The sequence below is a fragment of the Scatophagus argus genome, chromosome 24 (genome assembly GCF_020382885.2).
Source record: "Scatophagus argus isolate fScaArg1 chromosome 24, fScaArg1.pri, whole genome shotgun sequence".
In the NCBI taxonomy this organism is placed as follows: domain Eukaryota; kingdom Metazoa; phylum Chordata; class Actinopteri; family Scatophagidae; genus Scatophagus; species Scatophagus argus.
Genome location: NC_058516.1, coordinates 11,057,579 through 11,080,629, shown reverse-complemented (window position 1 = coordinate 11,080,629; position 23,051 = coordinate 11,057,579). Strand labels below are relative to the sequence as shown.

General features: G+C 41.0%; 1 protein-coding gene across 1 annotated transcript; it reads left to right on the top strand.

The window, feature by feature from the left end:
- Positions 1 to 501: 501 nt before the first annotated feature.
- On the top strand, positions 502 to 21,574 carry LOC124055492 (DNA-binding protein SATB2-like). Its single transcript, XM_046382403.1, has 11 exons — positions 502 to 999; positions 3,002 to 3,187; positions 6,658 to 6,784; positions 7,159 to 7,282; positions 9,761 to 9,863; positions 11,124 to 11,174; positions 11,459 to 11,991; positions 12,077 to 12,283; positions 12,735 to 12,887; positions 15,386 to 15,577; positions 17,645 to 21,574. Exons 1-11 carry the CDS (start codon positions 807 to 809, stop codon positions 18,269 to 18,271), a joined length of 2,496 nt encoding a protein of 831 aa, XP_046238359.1. The 5' UTR covers positions 502 to 806; the 3' UTR covers positions 18,272 to 21,574.
- Positions 21,575 to 23,051: the final 1,477 nt, after the last annotated feature.

The following is a 23,051-nucleotide window of genomic DNA, read 5'->3' as shown; positions in this document are numbered from 1 at the left end:
TACAGTGCAGCAGCAGCAATACACACAATAAGGTATACAAAATGTTAAAAATAGCAATATAAAAAAGTGACAATATAAAATATATATACAAGGCAACATAAAGTGTATATACAACAAATAAACAGTGTAATGTTGTGCAAAATACAGTAGAATGTAATATGAATAGAACATAATCATGTCATTGTCATACACCATTTCAGACCCTGAAGTTTTATTTTTTTGTTTTTGGTTGTATTCTCACATCCACTGTGTGTTGTCACAGTGTTCCTACTCACCTTACACACCCTCATGTCTGTCATTATACTGTGTTCTTTACTCCTTTCTGTCTAAACAGAGAATAATATACTTGACTGTGTTTAGTCTTTCAGTCTGAGCGAACGCCACTCGCTGACCTGTGATTCATCTCGGATGCCTCCGTCTTTCTGTCTGTTGTGGTCGTCCCCACTTCTCTTGTATACGCTGGGGTGGAAATGAACAAAGTGACCGTTGTTGATGAAACAGTCTGTCTTGGCTTTTTCGCCGTCAACAACGGCAAAGTATGAAACGTGATACAGAGTTTGCAGATGCACCTTTCGGGGAGCATTTCAGCTTGATTGTTTTAATTTGGAGTTTTCTGCTGGGAGGGAATTACTGTTATAGTACCTTCCTAGTCATCATCCTTACCCCCTTCTAACTTTAAATTAAAGTGGGGAAAAAAAAAACATGTGTTCATCTGTTGACGTGATTTTTTGAGCTGAAGCAAGTTCTTCTGTTTCTTTCCAGCTTCACGCACTGTGCTGGGTGCTCCTCCTGGAATATTCAGGGAAATGGAGCAGCGCGGAGGTGCAGGCGGGGGAACAGAGAGCCCCAACCTTCGGGACAGCGTGAGCCCAGAGGATAGAGGGGAGAGTCCCGCCTCAGGAGGCCCCCCACTGTGCAAGTCGGCTCGTCTTGAGGTTAATGGCAGTCCAGCAGCTCCACGGATCAGACAGAATGGTGCACCCCTGAGACCACTTGGAGGTGAGGGTTAGGTCTCCAACATGGTTGCAACAGTACATAAAGATTATGCTAGACTCCACATATCAGATCAGTCCGCCCAATGTTACGACACAATCTAGGATAAACCTTGGCAACGGAGATTTTTCAGCCAATTCACACAGAAACATTTTGGCTAAAAGTAGAGCCAGCGAGACCTGGAAGAAACCATCCTGCAGACTTGGAAGTTGGAACCACTTACACAGTCAAAAACTCACTCTCCTGCAGGGAAATTAGCATACAGAGGACAATAAAGCACATATATGTGTACATAGAAAATGTTCACTCGTTTGAAAAACCATACTGACACAATATTGTTTCATTCCTGTTCTGTCCTGGGAAACGGATCGTCCCCTTTTAAATGTTTTTTTTTTTTCCTTATCTGAATTAAGGACCTATGGACAGAAGGTGTCATATGCTCTTTCTGTTTCTGTTTAATAGAATAGGGGGTTCATACCTGGCTACAGGTATGTGTACCACAGCTCATCACAACATGTGCTGAAATGTTAGCATAAAGTGTTAGGACAGGACATGAAAACATTCTGCCAAAGATATGTGGATGATGTTGGTGTCTACTGTCTGTGGGTGGGGTGGCCACACACACACACACATATATACACCCATATTCTGCATTGCGACAGTATTACAGGGCAGCATTTACACTCTTAAACACCTAACACAGAAAATACTCACGCACAAATGCTCATTATTTTCTCATGCAGTTGAAAACATCATCATGCATCATCACACAAACATTGCAACAGTATACACACATACACACACATAGATTTTCTGTTGGGTTGCCTACCGCCACCCTTCCACTGAGTGGTTGAATTGTTGGATGATAGCGTGCCTGATTCTGCTGTGGTTTGGCTCTGGCTGATCCGTCGCTGTCTCGTCAGGAGGAGGATTGATAGCTTGTTAATTAGCAGTTCCTGTGGGACAGAGCAGTGAACTAGATGGGTGTGAATGGTTCCAGGCCTGGAGGAGCTCTCTTTGCTCACCCGATGATGAGTCTAGGCCAATGCACTGGAGTCGTGGCACTTCACTTGAGTGTAAAATGATATCAGTATTGTGACCAGAGCACATGAAGAGTTCTGAAGACTTTTGCAAACAAGTGTTATTCTTTGTGAGTTTTAACATGTGGTGCGGACACAAATTCAGTTCAACCACAGTGTTGTACCGAGACCACCATGCAGGCCACCATACTGCAACAACGCTGACACACTAAGTCCTCGACGAGACAGAAATTTGTTCAGAAGTGTTGCTGCCAGCCTCGTTTTCTGTAGGAGTCCCTTTCACACAGATGCTCTTCAGGACACTGAAGCATGGATGACTAAACAGAAGGTTAAAAATCTTTCCTGCAAAATTTGTGTACATTTCATGATAGACAAATTCATAGAGACCTATCACTCATTCCTCAATGGAATTGAATTGAATTCTTTTTTAAAATCTCTCCAATTTCAATTTCAATTTATTTATTTATATAGCACCTTATACAATCAAAATTGTCTCTAGAGGCTTTACAGAGACCCAGAGCCTGAACCCCCGAGCAAGCAGACAGTGGCAAGGAAAAACTCCCTTTTAACAGGAAGAAACCTTGAGCAGGACCCCGCTTGCAAGGGAGAACTATCCTGCTGATAGTCAGCCGGGTGAAGGGGGGGAAAGAAGAGGTAGACAGGACAGAGAGGATGAAAGACATGAAGGACAAACATGACAGATTGTTATAATTGGAATTCTGAAGACTATGTATTGTATGTATTTGTTTTTTTAGCTGATATGTTGTTTAAGTTAAGCTATATTAGCACTACATAGAAGAACAGCATGGGCAGATGTTGATAGTAGACATTGGGTTTGTCAGAGGGCCGGATGCAGTTCAACATGTAGATCTGGATGGAGAGAGACCTGCAGAAAGAAACTACGAGGAGAACTGGACACACAGTTATAGCGACATAAAATAATAACTCTCTTTGTGCTTGTCTGTCAGGTTTGATGATCCCAGTCTACTGTGTGGTGGAGCATGCAGATGTGGGCATAGCTGGCGAATACGAAGGGCATGGTGACCGTCATGCTGAGTTCGTACTGGTCCGCAAGGATGTGCTCTTCACACAGTTGGTAGAGACTGCACTGGTCGCTCTAGGATACTCCCATAGCTCAGCTGTACAGGCAAGTGGTAAGTAGAGTTTGGATGTGTTCACTTCAGTGTTCGGAATCTGCACACCCATAAAAGTTGAAATCATTTTTCAGTCGAATTCGATGAGTTAGTCTGATTTAAACCGTTGCAACCATGGGAACTGTCCCCAAAAGCTCATGTCTTATTCTCTCAGTGACATAAATTAATAACCAGAGCTGAGTGCAATGGATTCTGTGATCAGCACACGGTAATCTTTTGTCCTGACATGATGCATGTCCTATTGTGTCTTTTCACAAATTCCTTCTTCTAGATTCAGAAGTTTAAGTACAGCTTATCCATGCATGTCATCCCCACATGCCATGCTAGCAAGAGAAGGCTGTACTTATACTGACCGCACTATAATTTCAGTCAGTATTCAAGATATTCTGTTTGTAAAGACGCCCTGTGACAGCAAAATGTCAGTCAAACTGTAACCGTGACTGACAGTTCAAATATGACAATTATATATATTTTTGAAAGAAAGAAAGAAAGAAAATAGCAAACATGTTTTATTTCTTTTCAGAGAAAAAGAACAATTCTTAACACCAAGAAGACTCAAATAAAAAAACAACTTGAAATCTATCTGGAGCGCTTTTGAGAATCATTACTCCATTAAGCAGATATTAAAGTTTAAAGAGAAGTCTCTTTTAAGACACATTTGCTAGATTGACAGCCAGCGTGGTTTCCACTTGTGCTTAGCTCCACCCGGGCGTCCTCCACTTTTGTCAAAAGTTAAATTTCCTGGCATCCAGATGAGGGAGAGCAATGAATCCAAACGCGAGCTTTAGCGATGACATTTTCTGCAGGTCATTAAAAACTGACATCTACAAATTAAACACAAATTAAAAATAATATTATTAACTCTCCTTTCTTTACATCACATCTGAGAAACGTAGGTATCCTGACTTTCCATTATTACACGCTAATGGGGAAAAATCTTTCAGTGTTTGTTACTGCTTTGTTTGGTAATTGATGAGTAATTAATTATTTCCAGCAGAAGATGAATAAAGTATAACTGGTTTCAGATGGGTGTGGTTAGCCACATGGGTACAATGAGTTCTGAAAAGTTGAAGACTTTAAGATAACAGAAAAAGGTATTCATAAAGAAGATATTTTAAAGATAAACAGATCCAGCACTTATCTCCTGATTCAGTCCACCCCCTGGCAGTATGGAAGCCCAACCCTAAGTGTGTATCTGTGTGTCCAGCACCAGAACTTTTTTCTCATCGTTTCAAGATCAAAACAAGAACACAGACAACATCCAGTCAGCCGTAAAACAACAGCCTTCACACACACACACACACACACACACAGTAGGGTGGTTTGACATTCCTGGTGTGTCCCATAAACACAGGGTGCTCTAACCATGCAGCTGACGCCCTGCGACCCCCCCTCGCCTCTCCCAAATGGCTAGGTTTTGTTCTGAGAAATAAGCCTTTTCTTTTCAAATAAATAATTTTTGGCTGGAGTCATGCATTTTTCCCCCGGTGTGGTCACAACCAAAATTATACAGAGCCTCTTCTATTTTCCTCTGCGATTGAATTGCATCTTGCATAACTTTGGTTGGACCAGTATTTTTAAACTTATAACTGGAACAGGGGTTTTTCTTTAATTAACTTGCGCATTATGGCTAATTTAAAAGAAGCTATTTCTTATTTAGAGTATATGCTTACTGCTATGTGGGCTTAGGTGAATTTCTTAGTGAAAAAAAAAAATCTAAATTTAACTTATGGACATGTTTTGGGAAGCTTTTTATGATATTACTCATTTAAAAATGACAATTTACCTTATTTTAAGGCTTGCAAACCACAAGATGATGCCAGAAACAACTCAGACTTAATTATGAGAAACGAGCATTTAGGACAATGTATCTTAAATAACTATGCACTTAATTATAACAATGATAATTTTGATACAAATAATTTATGCAGTTTTACAATGGCTTTAGAACTGAAGTTCACAGATATAATTCAATTTTGTAATTCTAACATGGGCTGGTTGCTTAAAAAGACAGACATTGGAAAGCTGTTTTTTTTTTTTTTTTTTGTTTGTTTTGTTTTTTTACATGCTCAGGGATAATGTCACATATTCAGCATTATAGTTTCTTGAATTCCTTACATGTATACATTCTGAGTCAAAACACAAACACTCAAGTTATCCTTTAACTCAGTCACTGAACATTTAATATCCCACGATAGGCCCAAATGTAGGCATGGGCTCTGAAACGCATCAGAAAAAAAAATATGTATACATCAGTAACTATTAAGAATTTAACTAGGTTTTGCTAGTATATACAAGGAATAACAGTAATGGTTTGACTAGCCAAAATTTACACACACTGACTGGGTCTGTTAACTCAGAGGTGTCTCTATAATTCTGACACAAGTGCATTTTCACTCTCAATAAGGTTATCAATATGTAACATCCTGGTTCGTTTCAAAACTGAAGAATCTTGCCGTGATGTCTTGAGGTGAGCACTCACTCAAAAGTTCACCAAACCAAATTTGGGCTTTATTACAGTCAATGTTTTTCCCAATAACCCAAGAAATATGTCATTAGTTTTATAGTTTCTGCCACTTAACCTCCAACAAACTTTGTATACAGTATGTCACCTCTTATACATTATTTTAATTTAAAAACTTGGACATATTAAATAAAGATCCATTAAATTTTGTCAAAAAAAAAGAATCCACAGGCAGGGAATTACACAATTAAAATCTAAGATTGTTAGGGTTTTCATGACAAAAAAAAAAAAAATGTTATTGAGACACAATTTCTAATATACCTCATATAATTTTATGTCATTTTTGCACTATAATGTCTTGTTATTTAGTGGCCAACGTGAAGCTGATTTAGTGGTGCTGAGCTAAAATCATCTGATCTGTACTGGAAAGCTGAAGTTAAATACTTCAGTATCAGTATCAAGTTCGTATCAGTACCTGCCAGGAGGAATATAGTGCTGTCAGACAGGAGAACAGCGAGCTCACGGTGTTTATTCAGCACATCAACATCAAAACGCCGCTGTCATTCACAGCCCGCTTCGCTCTTTAATGTCGGCTGATTTTAACATTTCTCCTCTGATTAATCAGCCGTAGAGTCCCTTTGTTCTTTTGCCCCTACCACCACCATCCTCATGCAATGAAGACACACACACACACACACACACATGATTGGGGCTGGCAGGCCAAGGCCGACTGCGTCTGTGTTTGATTTAGCAGATCCTAACGCGATTAGGCCTGTTTAGATTTGAACTTCCAGTCACGGTTGTAGGAAGTCCAGGGGAATGTTTCAGCTCAGGATGATGAGAGCTCCCACACCATAACAAAGCACAAGCAGGTTAGGTCGACATCATTAAGAAAATGGAAGAACATGAAAACTCAAACAGCCAGTAGCATGTTCCCTTTTAAAATCTTTTAAACAGGCAATTAATTGTGTTATTTGTTGTCCTTTATTTGTTTTTTTCTCTTCAGGTATTATTAAAGTGGGCCGGTGGAAGCCGATGCCCATCCACTACCTAACAGATGCCCCAGAGGCAACAGTGGCTGACATGCTGCTGGACGTTTACCACATGGTTACACTGCGGATCCTGCTGCACAGGTCAGCCATGTGCACAGTATATATATTTTTACATACACACATCGAACAGCTAGTTGCTACTATTCATTTCGTTAATTTAGACGTCCATACTAATCCCCCAAAACCCACCACCACTATCTGACGAAGGAGGCTTGGGCCCAAATCGTCATATGTTGGTATGGTGTGCAGAATTATTTGTTTGTTTTCTATTTTTCCCTTCACAATAATGAAGCTGTCATGCCCCTTTGAATAAATACCCAGCATTAACGTTTATATTTATATTTATAGGTTTATTGATCGATTTGATCAAATGTAGCAACCTCTTAGAACTTTTAGTGAGTGAAGTTCAATTCAGTGTATGTTCTCACAATAATATATATATTTTTCATGTGCAGCTTTGCTCGGCTTGAGGAGCTGCCCTCGGAGCAGTGGAGCCACACCACGGTGAGGAATGCCCTCAAAGAGCTGCTCAGAGAGACCAATCAGAGCACCCTGGCCAAGGAGTGTCCTCTCTCCCAGGTAACTTCTCAACAGCACTACGGCACGTGGAGTCTCCGCTTCATCCGAATACAAAACAAGTATTCACACGCTAAAATAAATTTTCACACAAATGTCCATCCATCTATTTTCTATACCACTTATCCGTCAGGGTCGCGGGGGAGCTGGAGCCTATCCCAGCTGACTACGGGCGAGAGGCGGGGTACACCCTGGACTGGTCGCCAGTCAATCGCAGGGCCAACACACAAAGACAGACAACCACTCATGCACACACTCACACCTAGGGGGCAATGTAGAGTAGCCAATTAACCTAATGTGCATGTTTTTGGTATTGTGGGAGGAAGCCGGAGTACCCGGAGAAAACCCACGCAGGCACAGGGAGAACATGCAAACTCCACATAGAAGGGCCCAGACTGGGATTCGAACCTGGAACCCTCTTGCTATGAGGCAACAGTGCTAACCACTGCACCACCAGACCGCCCGCACGCAAATGTAATATCTAAAATGATGAAGTGATGATTTTCGCCCGTAGTCAGCTGGGATAGGCTCCAGCTCCCCCGCGACCCTGACGGATAAGCGGTATAGAAAATGGATGGATGGATGAAGTGATGATATTTCATATTTAAAAGGTCATCATGTTTTCAACACCATAACTCGGGAACAGAATTGGCCGTATTTTGCATTTGGTCGGATACTGAATTGGCGACACTAATCTTGGGTGTCCACATTGAGACTGTGAGGACTGCGTGGATCTACAGTGCTGCCAGGGGCTGAGGATGTGTGTGAAGCATCCATGTTAGAATTTCCCTGCAGCCATATTGGAAGCTTTGTAGTCCATCACAAGCTCATCAGTTTTGATGATATTGAGCTTTAGGTTATATTGATGATGCTCACATGACATCAGGCACTACATATATTACATGAGTCTGGGCAGACATGGATGTACACCACAACCTGACTGGTGTGTGGAGACATACAACCACAAGACTGTAATTAAAGAAGAAGAAGAAGAATCAGCTTTATTTACAGTATATATATTTTTACATACACACACTGAATTCGTCTTCTGCATTTGACCCATCCTTAGTTGAACACACACATGCAACACCTGGCAAATTAAATGCAGTGAAACACAAGGTTAAGTGCCTTGCTCAAGGGCACATCAGCCGGCTAATGGAGGGGGGGGGGGCATTTTTCGCATTAATCACTCCACCACACCCAAATTTTTCCTGCCCGTCCGGTGGGGGAATCGAACCGGTGACCCTCCAATCACAAGCCGCTTCTCCGACCTCTAGGCCACGTTTTTAAATGGAATAACCTGCTGATTGTTTTTATCAGCCAAATGTAATTTCAAACACAATATAATATAATCAATGCTTTTTAAAGATGCTCATGGTGTTTTTGCTAAGCAGGAATTATGCTTCCCCAGGCTGCAAAAACCAAACGCACTGTGTTTGTGTGTATGTGTGTGTGTGTGTGTGTGTGTTTATTTTTTCTACTATTTCAAACAAAGAAGAGATCAGGAAACTGAAATCAGTTTCACTCCGGCGACAGTGTAAACAAACCTCTACATCCGTGAAAGACTTTGGATTCATTTGTGGATTCAATTCTTGGATTCAAATGTACATCGAAACTCTGAGGTTTTTATGTGCATCTTCACAAAAGCACGATTCAAAACATTATTTGGTTATTTTAAAATTTGTTTTGTATACTTGTTCACTTCAGCAGATTAAAGTATTTTCCAATATTCTGGCTCCATAAATAACCTCGTTTCGCTAAATATTTGTGCAAGTGGCGAGTTAGGAGATGTTGGTCAACATTCCTTTTCTAGAGATAAATGATAAACACACACACACACACACAGATTGTCAAGATGCTGCTAAGTGTTTTCTCTAAACATGTGGTTTCATCATCAATTAACTTCACATTTAGTGCACTATGTAATATCTCTCTGACTCACACACACACACACACACACATACAAGTATTGGTACCATCCCATGGGAAAAGGAGACAAACATGCACACCTCAATTATCCTGCTCACACACACATACACACACACACCCTGCAGTCATTAAACTTGAGAGTGTGTCATTTGGACTTATGATTTATACACAGGACTTAGTCATGATGTAATTAGTGATTAGGGGAAGTGTGTGGGTGGCGTGTGCTTGCAGCTTGACTCATGAGAGTTTTAATCCTCAGCGTTTCCCATGTTGAGTTTTTCACTCATCGTTTAAAAGTGCGCATCTCCTGCTCTGAAGAAGTGACCACAGTCAGTAAACTGACTCCTGCTGGAATCGTTTGAAAAGCATAAAGTCAAGATTCTGAGATGATATTCTCAAAAGATATTCTGAAAGTCCATCTAATCGATGACAAATGAGGAGAAAGATCACAGATTTTTATGTTAGCTGCAACATTGCGTCCAAGTAATTATCTATTTTGTCTTTTTTTTTAATCTCTCAAATGTATTATTTCTCAAACTCTCTTCCTGTCAGAGTATGATCTCAGCGATCGTGAACAGCTCCTATTACGCCAACGTCTCCACCTCGAAATGCCAGGAGTTTGGACGCTGGTACAAGAGGTACAAACGCATCAAAGGTAACTCCTTACACCTTTTCTTCAGCAAGGCGTTGCATGGTCATAGTCACCATGCAGAGAACGAGTGGACACATCCAATCAAGGAAGTGAACATGCAGGCTTTGTCCTCCATGTTCACTTCCTTTGTCTTCAGTTGTTGACAGATATCAGACACATATCAAAACCTGAGCACACGATCCAAACTATCTGATGTCTCTGGCATAGAGTCAATCTATGACCTGGTTGCTGGTTTGTTAAATTCTCCTGCCTTGTTAAAAAAACTTTTACGGTTTTTGGTGACCAACTCTCCTGCACATCAGCTCTTCGGCTGTTTAGACTTTATTTGCCTCATGGCGCTTTGAAAGCTCATATAAAGGCAGAGACTGTCAGAGGTCTTTGTCAAACTGACACTCACTGTTAAATCACAACTCGCCTTAATATGACTCACCTGCTCGGTCGCCTTTGTTTTTGTGATTTTTTAGTTGCTTTAAATGTGATCCTTTTTAATGAAGTTTTTCCATTCTTCTCTCCACACACACACACACCCCCCTCCCCTGTATGTGCACAAACACATGTGTCAGCCTTGCATGTGTCTAATCTTGCTGCATGAGACGTCCGTCAGTGACAGCTCTCAGTAGGAAGGAACTGTCACACATGGTTTGCATTAATGTCACCCTTAATACACATGACAAAACTAAATGCTCTTAACTCCTAATGGAAAACAGCAGTGGCCTCCCAACACACACACACACACACACACACATGCCACCAAAACTCACAAGCAAGAGCTCTTCTTACACTTATTCCACACACACGCACTGTGAAAGGTAAAAATCTGAACTCCTGCCAAACCTCACTCTAACTTTTATTCCCCTAATAACCTAAAATGTGACCAAACCCAGTAGATGCATAATAAGAAGCAGATTTCTGTTGAGACGAGCACAAAGACCTTTAAAATCCAGGAGAACAGAAATGTTCAATGCTTTTCATAGAAATGTTATGACCATATCTGTTTTTTTTTTAATATTTATAGACATCTGGTTATATTTCACTGAAAAACAATGTGTTCACCAACAGGACTATAGAAAAACATCCAAAAAAGTAGATTGGAGAGGTGACATTTTGACTTAAATGTTACCTAATTCATCTCGTGGGATCATACAAAAATTGTATTGTGCTAGTGTTGTGTGTGTGTTTGTGTGTATGCATGTTTTCATGAGTGGATGGGGGGAAATGAAGGGATAACTAAACATACTTAGAGTTCTGGTGTGTCCCCCTCAGGTGAATATGTTGAGAAGATGTGGTCAGCACAGGACAAATCAGATATTAAAGGTATGTTCATCTTTTATTGAACACTTTCTGGTGACATAAGGCACCTTGTGGCGGTCACATTGGACAGTTTTGCTTCTATAATTAAATGACTGGAATAAAAATTGGTAGACTGGTACGCACGATAAGGTTAAAGCATGACCATGTGTTGTGGAACCAATCACAAACTGGGGCTTTATTTGTTTAAGGTTAGCTTTCCAGTAGTTCCAGGTTTAGAATCTTCTGAAGTATGTTAACTCAACTGTGTGTGTGTCTGTTTGTGTGTGTGTGTGTGTGTGTTGACACAGTGGAGAGGGATTTGGACATGAGTGTCATTAGCCAACGTCCTCCCTCTCTCTTACCGTCCCCTACCCATTTGGGAACCCTTGGCAGCCCTGGATCTCTGTCCATCAAGAGCGGCCTCATGGACACTCAGACCTCCACCCAAACTCACTGTCTGCCTCATCCCACCAGCCAACACCACCCCAGTCCTCCGCTTCGTCCCCAGGCTCCACCTCTCCTGGGCCACAGCGGTCTCCTGCCCCCTCAGCTCTCCCCTCAGCTTGTGCGTCAGCAGCTCGCCATGGCCCACCTCATCAACCAGCAGCTAGCCGTCAGCCGCCTGCTGGCCCACCAGCATCCACAGGCAGTCAACCAGCAGTTCCTCAACCATCCACCCGTCTCACGGACCTGCAAGAGCACCGGGGCTGCAACGGAGACTGGCCTCAACAGCTCAGGAGCTGAAGTCTCCTTTGACATTTACCAGCAAGTCAGGAATGAGCTGAAGAGAGCCAGCGTTTCCCAGGCGGTGTTCGCACGCGTGGCTTTTAACCGCACACAGGTACACTGAAATCGATGTGTTTATCAGAGATGATGCAACAGCGTTGACCAATCATCAGCAACTGCGCATGTGTGTCTGGCTGCAGGGTTTGCTGTCAGAGATCCTTCGCAAGGAGGAGGATCCTCGTTCAGCCTCGCAGTCGCTGCTGGTCAACCTGAAAGCCATGCAGAACTTCCTCAACCTGCCAGAGAGCGAGCGAGACCGCATCTACCAGGAGGAGAGAGAGAGGAGCGCCAACAGCAACCACAACCACTCCAACAACCTCATCTCCAACACACACAGACACACACAGGTACATGTGAGCACTCACAGGACGGCACACTTTACGGATTCCATTACGCTACGATGCGCACATTCACAGCGAGATGCGAAACAAGTGTTTGTAAAAATTCGTTCCATGATTAGTTTCCTTTGTGTCTACATGCGTCCTCCGTCTAGAGTTCACAACAAAGTGCTTATATTCATTTTCTTGTGCTGACTGAATAACAATCCACTCCTTACCAACTGAATGGCTCTTCACTTTTACTTTAGAACACACGCACTGAAGATTCATTATGTATTTTTAAAAGGTTCCATTTTTCATTTAATTTTATGTCCTGTTGATGTTTTCCAATAATGTTGCAGATCATTGTATGTACTTTTATGTAACCATATAAATGTGGAAAAATAAACAAACAAAACAAAACCAAAAAAAAAAAAGACCTCAAGTTTCACCTGAGTTTCTTGTGTCCTGTTTGGTGTAGACAAAGTGCATCGTCTCCGGCGGGGACCTGCCGCTGAAGCTGGACTCACTGGTGAACATCACGTCAGGCATCTATGAAGAGATCCAACAGGAGATGAAGAGGGCGAAGGTCTCCCAGGCTCTTTTTGCCAAGGTGGCTGCCAACAAAAGTCAGGTTGGTCTCGAGTGATGAAAAATTCCTTGATTATTTTATAGCGGCGTAACGGAGCCTCTTGGCTGACTAATGAATGGGCTGTGAAAATTCTTATACACGGCTCTGAGTCATGATGTTTGAAAGGGTTGATGAGGGTGTAACATGCAGGTGTGTGACTGTGTGTGTGTGTGTGTGTGTGAGGTAGGGGTTATCTGATTACCTGCTGTGGCAGACCATCATCCATCCTCAGATAAACAATGCAGGTAATCGAAGGACGGATCAAAGAAGAGCACAGTGAACTGTGGAGGGTCATCAAGAGGAAGACAAAATTTAAATATATATTTTTTTTACATCCTTTATGCAACTGATTTATTGCCAACACACACATGATGAGTTTGAGAGAAAGTGTATATTAATGTATGATGAGTGGTTAAAAATGATGAAGCAGTAAATGTAGCGAAACTGAACGAGGGATGAGGGGGGAACACGGTGGAGAAGGTGAAACAGAAGGATACAAGACGGAGGAAAAGAGAGACAAGATGACGGAGGGATGATCACATTATTACCATTAATTTCCAGGCTGAAGGCTGGCATAAACAACAGCTGGTGGCAGATCCTGGGTCAGCCTAGCAGAGATAATCCAATCTTCACACAGACACACACACTTGCAGATACTCTCTGTTCCCCTCAGACTTCTCCTCTAAGGGAACCACTTCTATTCTGTTCTATTCTAACACAATATGTGGAGTGGGACCGTATCCACAAAAGCCAACGTGTGCTGAATTAGATATGTTGAGCACGCGACATGGAATTCGGTCCAAACTCGCAACACTTTGCTGACCTTGGAACGTGTCAGCAAACGCAACACAGTGACATAAACCCGGGCCTCACACAGCCTGGCAGTCTGCTCCAAATGTGCACACAACAGTGCACGCATCAAGGCAGGTCTAAGCTTTTCAAATACTCACTGCTACCAGGACAACAACAACAATGGTACAACAATCTTAGTAACACAGAAATACAATTTGAATCAACTAATGTCTCTACGGTGTTTCTTGCCCTGGCAGCAATGGTGCCAAGTGCAATTTTGAGGTACTTGTATGTGATTTTTCTGTTACTTTGTACTTCTACTCTACTGCTGTTCAGAGGTAAAACTTTAAATGCATGATTTTTATTTCTATTTCTGCTTTCATTTGAGTACTTCTTCCACCTCTGGATGGCAGTCACTCCATCCAGCCAAGATGGCTAAAACAACTGCATTGAACTTGGTTGCGGAGATTGATGTGTTTCAGTAATTGTTTGCCATGCCCTCCTCCACTTCCTCTTGGCACTTGATATTAGCAAGCACCATATGTCCCTCTCACCACATCAAACAGCTGTTTGCTTAATCTGTTAATGACAAAACTGTGTTTTCAGTGAATGATTGCAATATGTGCTTATCAACTCAAGTTCATCGGTATCATCAAAAATGATCAAAATAAACCATATCTGTCACTGCATTCAGGGCTTGTTTGAGTCTTTGTTATCTTATATAAATTATCAAGGGATGGGAGCTCAGCTTAGAGTCATTGCTCCTTTACAGCCAAAGGAGCCAGCTTAGGTGATTTGATCAGGGTGCCTCATGGACACCTCCCCTTGGAGGTTTTCTGGGCCCATACAACTGGTGGGAGACCCCGGGGTAGACTCAGAACACGATAGAGGGTTTATACATCTCATCTGGCCTAGCAACCCCTTGAGATCCTCTAGGAGGAGCTGTACATTGTGGCTGGGGTAAGGGGACGTCTCGAATGCCTTGCTTAACCTGCCGCCACCACAAACCTTGTCCCAGATAAGTGGAATAAAATGGATGTTTGGGGGGAAAAAAATCAGCAAGCTAGTTAGTTTGTTTTGTCAAAGTGTTCTGTTACTTACTTACCGCTACTGTGTCATTCACATATGGGCACCAAGTCCACATTTAAGAGTGATCGAATGTTTGTCAGACAGGAACATAACTCCTTAGATTTCAACGCAACCAAGTGACTTTCTCTCCCACGAAATGTGACACAAAAGGTTCACTTTTTCAAAAACACAACTCAATCATCTGTACAGGAGAACCTATCAAAAACGAGGGTCATTAAGTCATCATACAATGAGCATGAAATAGTCTTGGTCTTTCATCTCACCTAAAAGACATTAAGTCTTTGCTCTATCATTCTATAATTTCTATCGTTGATGGTAAACATAACTCACTAGACCAGGCACCTCAGTGCAAAATTTCCCAGTTGAAGATCATTCAGGCGTATAAACAAATCTGTACCAAAGTAGAATCATCTCAGATTTATGTTTGACATGTGACAGTTACTGTCTCATGCAACACTGTAGTTTGGGCTTTGATTTAGACTGATGCTAATAGGACCAAGTCTCCTCTTTTCAGCACATGGTCGATGTTTTCTTGTTGATTTTTCCTCTTGATGGATCAAGCCTTTGTGGTTCATTGTAGAGGAGAAGTGATGATCTTTTCCTCCATGTCCCTCCCTTAGGGTTGGCTATGTGAGCTGCTCAGGTGGAAGGAGAGCCCCAGCCCTGAGAACCGCACGCTGTGGGAGAACCTGTGCACCATAAGGAGGTTTCTAGGGTTACCTCAGGCTGACCGAGACCAGGTTTATGAGGAAGAGTCGAGGCAGCAGCACAGCGACAGGCTCCACACCGTCCTGCACATGCCCGACCAGCAGGTACAAGCAAGCAGCCATTAGCCTCCTGGAAAAAAAAGTTTGTTTGTTTTATTTTGTCCCTTTATAATGTCAAATTCAATTAAGTGTCATTATGTTTAGGTCATATTTTTACTAAATTTCAAACAGATTGAAGAAAAAAATGCGCGTGAAGATCGGATTTTAAAAAAAATACACAACCACTGAACAACAGTATGGCCGCAAGCAAGCAAAAGACACCAATCAAAGTGTTTTATGAGTGAGAAAACCGGGATGTGATTGCTTGATTTTCCTCCTCCTGTCCCTTCCTCTGACTCCCACCATGTCTTTCTGCTACCACCACCTGCTCCTCCTTTCTGTCATATTTGTGTCCCATAAGTCATTGAAAATAGAAGTGGTGAATGACCAGCCCACACAGTTCCTGCTAAACACTCCTCCATCCCACCCTCTCCCTAAAACCAAAATGCTCTCCACTCTGGCCCTAACCTCAATATTATTCAGAACATACCCTGTAATTATTGAAGCAGAGAAAAGGAATTGCCATTATCTTTATTTAGGTCCTTTAATTTTGACGGGCCACAGATTTATGGTGTCGGATTCCTGTGTTTGGGTGTGCTGGCCACCCCACCCTGCTAATAAGCTCTAGTAATGTGGTTGTTTGTGCGATGAATTTGGGAGTGTAGCGTGCATGTTGGCGGGTGATGGTCCGTCACACTTCCGCTTGTACTACATTTCCCTTCATGACACTGCAGAGGGGCACTGAAAGAGGAGCTGAGTGGTAATTACACACCATGAAGCATGTTCACATAGACTGTGATGGAAATTCTCAGGAGGAAAAAAAATGTGGTATCTCTACATCCACTTGTTGTCTTTAACCCCTGAAGTACAGCAGTGGATGTTTTAATGCTCACACAGTGCCGGACAGAGCCTTTTGGGGACCCAAAGCTGAATTTCCGTCACTATCTGTGCATTTTCTATGGTCACAAAACAGTCTGTCCCCCACAAAAATATCTAAGATGGAACAGTAAATAATTGTCATACACTGTTAATATTACTGTAATGAATGTGCTCTAAAAAGTCAATTAAACAATTTTGCTTTTTTACAATTAACAAGAAAATCACCCAACATGGTGAAACATTCAATATGGGAAATACAATATAAGAGATGGCTGCTGAGAAAAGTGTGTGTGAAAGTTTTATGTCCAGTAGAGGCAGTTCAAAGTTAAAATTTTATTCATAGAGATAACTTGGCATGAAAAGCTTAACTAAGTGAGCTCTAAGTATTCTGTCGCAGATGTTCAGAAAGTGTGAAATGTTGTACAATAATTTTATTCAAATTGTTTAAGATGCCTCAAAACCCCCCCATTTTAAGACTGATGATAACTAAAGTTGACACAATAATTTAATGCAAAATGTTATAGGAGAGGTGGTTTGTCAATTCCATATGTGCAAAACACACTTTGTAAAGAATGCAGCTCAGTTTTTATATTTGAAGTCCCACATGATCAGTTAGTTTGTTATGCATGATGCCAGTTAGGCCGTGTGGATTTTGAAACATCACTATAAATATCTGAAAAACAAGACCATTACCATTACAGACTGTCAACTTCTACCAACCTCTACTGTACATCTCACAAAGTCTACCAAAAAGGTGCTGAAAGTCTGCAGTGAGAGTGTCGAGGCAAAGCGTAATTTACAACATGTTTATTGTGATTACGACACCAGGGAGGGGTGAGGAGACTGGAAGTCTCACATTTGGTGCCATCAGTCCAACACATTACAGTCTTTGAAACGGATAATGATGGCTCACAACTGAAGGTCTACTTGTTTTCGGCTGCATCTCATGATCTTCGTCAGTGAATGCAGTTTTCATCACAACGGTTCACTTGTTATCAAGTGAACGTAACATGTAATACATAATGACCAAGACCATGAGAGATCAGTTAAAAGCTCATGAAAATGCAAGTGAATCTTGAAATAATATTTTTAGTTGTTTTTGTTTCTTTTCTTTTTTTTTCCAGTGTGAAGAATGAACTTTCAAGCTCAATGATATGCTTATATTTTTGAACATTATTTTTCCTTTCTTTTCAGGCAGTCCACAGACAGCCACTGCCACCTCTGACTGTTCCATCTCCGATCCATGAAGACCCACAGACTATCCCAATGCATGGCTCAGAAGACCGGCTCCAGCGTGGGATGAGCCCTGTCCTTGGAGGTGGAGGACCAAAGAAGGCCCGATCGCGGACACGGATTTCCCTTGAGGCGCTGGGAATCCTTCAGAGCTTCATTGGAGATGTGGGCCTCTACCCCGACCAGGAGGCCATCCACACCCTGTCAGCCCAGCTGGATCTACCCAAGCACACCATCGTAAAGTTTTTCCAGAACCAGCGCTACAATGTCAAGCACCACAGCCAGGCCAGAGAGGCCATCTCCGGGGAGGACGACAGGGAGAGCTCAAGTCCAAGCGAGGGAGGGGTCGACCAGGTAGAAAGTCGAGGAGAAGAGGTTCTCTCTGCATCTGAGGAGTCAAGCGAGGACGGGAGAGGTTCGGTGGAAGTCTTGAGAATAGAGGAAGGAAATGGAAGAGAAGAAAGAGATATGGAAATGCAAATAGAGAGGGAGGAAGGGGATGATGGGAAAGCCTCAGGACCAGCGGCTTCCTCCATGTCCCCCTACAGCAGTGTGGACAGCCCCCACTCTGCAGAGCAACAGAGATAACAGCAGAGAAAAGTCAGAGAGAACTGAGGAAAACATCGGATGGAAGAAAAGGACACCATCAAACTGTGAAGCCCACAGACTAATTACCTGTGAAGAAACACACATTTACATCATCATTATTGTTATCATCACCATCACCAGGGCTGATGATCAGAGCTCAGTAATATCAGAAGAACTGTGGAAAATAATTTCAGTAAGCCTGAAAAAGGACCAGGAGGTACTACCACTACCACTACCTACCAGTATTCATGGTTTGATTCTGCCTGTAGACAATATCTGGGATGATCTTTAATACCACATAAAGAGAAATCATAGTGTTTGACATATTTTCAGTATTTCAACTTGTTTTTTTCCCAGTAAAATTGGGAATACATTACAAACAGCAAGAGATTGTCACTGTTCCTTGAAACACAACTGAATTTTTTGGATTTGTTTTTCCTGGTTTTTAAAGTAATACAAAATGTCCGAAACACTTAAGGTGACTAGCTTAATTCTTAACCTACTCCTACAGCACAATTAAAGTCTTCTTCAGGTCTGTCAAAGTATTACCAAGTACACAATCCTCCTACACAGTTACCATCCATATAAAACAATCCATAAAAAGAAATGTATTATGCTGCAGGAATGTTTTGAGATATTTCTATCTTTTCTTTTTTTTTTTTTACCATACAAATCTTCAGTTGCCCTTTAAGCTAGCAATGGGGGGGGGGTCATATTTATTTATATACATTTTGTTTAATATGTTTACAGGTTAAGTGTTTGACACTCAAATGAGTCTGGCAAAGTTTTAATTTAAAGTCAAAGGCAGGTTTCATTGTAGGAGTTAAGCTGGCAGTAGTCCAAATGTCCAGTCCTGATTCCGAACAAATTTGGACACTATAAATTTCAAAATGCTTTTCAATCTTTTTTTAATTGAATGCAAAGACAAGGTATTTAATGTTCAAAGCTTTGTTTTTTTTTTTTGTATACATTCATTCCAAATCCGATATAGGGATAGAGGCATGTTTACCACTGTGTTACATCGCTTTTTCTTTTAACGACACTCCGTAAGCATTTGTGAACTGACAACACTGATTCCTGAAGCTCTGAAAGTGAAATTCTTTCCCATTATTGCTTGATATATGCTCAACAGTCCAGTGTATCCATTGCTGGTTTTTTTGCATTTCATAATGCTCCACATATTTCCAGTGTAAAACAGTTCTAGACTACGGATATGGACATTCCTAACACACATTTACTATGAAGTCGCTCTGTTGTAACATACAGACTGTGACTTTGTCTCAGCATTGTCTTGCTGGAATAAGCAGTGACATCCCTTAAAAAGACATCATCTGGATGGACAGGATTTTTATCTATGGGATTCACTTAAGTTAAGGTTAGGGAGCATCAATATTTCAGTCATAGGTTAATAAAAACACAATAAAATATTGACAATATTGAATCTTTAGTATTCATGTACCACGGACATAAATTTTTCATATTTAACTGGTGTTGACTATTATTAAAAAAAAATAGTCACATTGACTATTGATTACATTTCATCACTATTTCGCAAACTAAAACTGTGTTGTACAATTACAGAAGCTGACTTTTGAACCTTGTGTTGATAACAATCTGGATGGTCCTTTTCATCTTTAACCTGGAGGACACTATGTCCACGATTAACGAAAACAATCTGAGAGCTCGACCCATAAGACCACAGTACATTTACTTTGGGTGTGTGTGTGTGTGTGTGTGTGTATCTGTGTGTAAGTCCAAGTCTGATGGGCTTTTTTTCATCTTTGTTGCTTCTGTCTTAACTTCCTAACCTGCTGGAAACATGCTGCTGTCATCAAATTCAGAAAAAGCACATCTTTACAAAAATTAATGAATTTGTGAGGTGAAACATTAAATATATTGTCTTTGAACTGTTTTTAACTGCTTTCAGTTGAATTTAGTGCACTCTGCTTTCTTTATATTTGGAATCAGGGATATAATTGAATTTGCCAGGGTCTGCTCTGAGGTTTCTGCCTTTTAAAAGGAAGTTTTTCCTCGCCACTGTCACCAAGTGCTTGTTTGTGGGGGACTGTTGAGTCTCTCTCTGTAATAAAGATTAAATTAAAGAGTATGGGCTAGACCTGCTCTATCTGGAAAGTGTCATGAGGTGTCATGAGAACTTTTGTTGTGAATTGAATTGATTTGAACTGGCATGTTTTCACAAGAAAAATCATAAAAAACCCAATACTTCTCCTTTTTTTTAATATTAAGAGATACTGAGAGCAAATCTGTAATTGCACTTTGCCTTCATGTGACAACAGTATGAGAATGCAAATGCAACACAAACTCTTTGGAGCCTACTGCCAGCCTTACAAACGCAAATCTTTCGAATAAACTCCCCTCAAACCATGCAGAAAAATATCTTCTAGTAAGATTTTAGACAGAAACACATTGACAAGCCGCAGCCAAAGAGGCACTTTTATCAGAGCAGAGGTGGAAACGCATCCAGTGGTCTTGTTTGGTAATATGTAGTTACATCGGGAACAAGAATAAACTGTACTGACATGGCACAGTAGTACCTCATGAGAAGGGCATTCACCTGAGATAGTGAAATGCAGGGCAATGACACTAGGACCTCCACCCAAACTGCATCCAGACTGAAGCCAATTTTAAATTCTGTGTGACTTTTTTATTTTAAAATATATAATTTTTAGGAGGTCCCTGCATTAACTGAGCTCTATGTGAAACTCTTCACTGGCAGTACATCACTTCCACAATACTCTACCATTAATATTTATTGCTAACTTTATATTTACTAAAGTATTATTGTTGTCATAATGATTTTGCTATTTTTTTCTTTGATATGACTACAAATGTATTTGTAAATGTGACAAAAAAAAAAGTGAGGACAAGCAAGTCTGAAGAATTTTGAACTCAGTGTTACACAGTTTGTTTTAGAAGTATGATCCTTTGTATACTATTTCTAAATTGGACTGGAAGAAAAATGATCAAAGATGAAACTGTTTTCTAGTGGACATTTCTGTACATTATGATGTAAATGTTGACAATCCACCTGCAAAACTGAATCTGTCATCATATGTGGAATACAACCACTGTCACTTACACTGTTTGTGTAATTTGTACCACTAAGAAACAGGGTATGAAAACACATTATTTACATTTACAGTTTATTTGAGATCTCTGTCCTGGATGGAGCACACAAACTTTCTGATTTGTTCCACTTTGATGTTTAAGCAGTTTTTTTTATTATTATTATTATTCTATTGCAGGCAGGACATGAAAATCTGATAAAAGTTTTCCAAAGTATTCTGTGTGGAAAGTTTACCCTCTTTGCCATTTTTAAACTTCTGTTGGCTGGTCCCAGTGTACCAGCTCAAACTGTTCTCTGCTCATTGGTACTAATCAACACATAGTCAGAGTCAGACATTTTTTACCATTTCTCTTTGCTGTTGTTACTTGTTATGCTATGCATCTGCTGTCCAAAGAATTCTGTGGGTCATTACCTGTTCCACCAACGAAATTACCTGTATCCATGGCTACCCTGCAATTGACTGGCGACCAGTCCAGGGTGTACCCCGCCTCTCGGACGTAGTCAGCTGGGATAGGCTGCAGCTCCCCCGCGACCCTGACGGATAAGAGCGGTATAGAAAATGGATGGATGGATGTATTCATGGCTATGCTCAGAAAGTAAGTGGGTGGTGCTTAAACTGAACTGCGCAGGACTAACTAATTCAAACCTTTCATTTCAGTTCAAACTTTACTATCCTGAATACATAAACTTCAATCACCTACCAAATTTCCTTCCTAACAAGTACTTGGATGATATTTATACTTTTATACTTCACTTCTAAAATCATCCTCAGAGTACATCATCTTTAATTTCAGTTAAATTCACCCACTGTGGTACAAACACACTCATGTAATTCATGCTAAATAATGAAAATACAGGGAAGGGTGTAAATAGAGGCAAGAAGATAGCAGCTCTTGAACAGCTGTCAAATACAAAGAGCACAGTCCTTACTAGCTGAACCACAGACACATGAATGTAAAAACAGCAGCTGTAAAATGCAAAGCACAAAATGTACAATGCAATTAGATGGGTGGAGGGCGCAGACTTGTTTAGTCTTTTAAAATCTCCTATACAACATTGTAACTCCTGAAAAGGGTAAAAACATCAGGTACAAACTAAGACATACACATATGAAACCTCCTGCTGAATTATCATTGCAGGCACTTTTGTTGCTGGGTCACACTATGGGAGCCACGGTTTGGTGTCCATTTACAAAATGAAAAAGCTGTTTATGTATTTTTCGCTCCTTTGATTTTAATTAAATAATCATCTAGAGGATGCAATGCAAGTACAAGAGATTACTCACACAAAAACTTTTCATAGCATCATCCTACAAGTCAGTTATGAGTCATGCTAACTCATGCACCTTCATGTCTGCTATACTTGCCAGGGTGTCTGATAGCCATGTGAGACAATTCAGCAACTGCCACGCCAACAAATGTGCCTGTCCTTGTCCATAACCTCCATCTGTCAACCTCTCCTCCATTAAGGGTTTGGATTTTAGTGAATACTGATTTTCTGTTGGGTTACCAGCATGCCAGTGTGCTTTTAAGTCAGATGGTATATTATTATTGCTGACAGAAATTATGGCCGTAACTATATAAAATACATATTACAATAAACCAGAACTGCCCTTTTAATATGTGACATTTTGAGAACCTAACTCTTACCAACTCTTTCTGTGTTGATTCCACTGTGATCCCCCTGCGCGAC

Coding starts and splice junctions, on each gene's coding strand:
- LOC124055492 (XM_046382403.1), top strand. CDS start 807: ATGGAGCAGCGCGGAGGTGCAGGCGGGGGAACAGAGAGCCCCAACCTT. Junction 1,000..3,001: donor ACCCCTGAGACCACTTGGAG/GTGAGGGTTAGG, acceptor CTTGTCTGTCAG/GTTTGATGATCCCAGTCTAC. Junction 3,188..6,657: donor CTCAGCTGTACAGGCAAGTG/GTAAGTAGAGTT, acceptor TTTTCTCTTCAG/GTATTATTAAAGTGGGCCGG.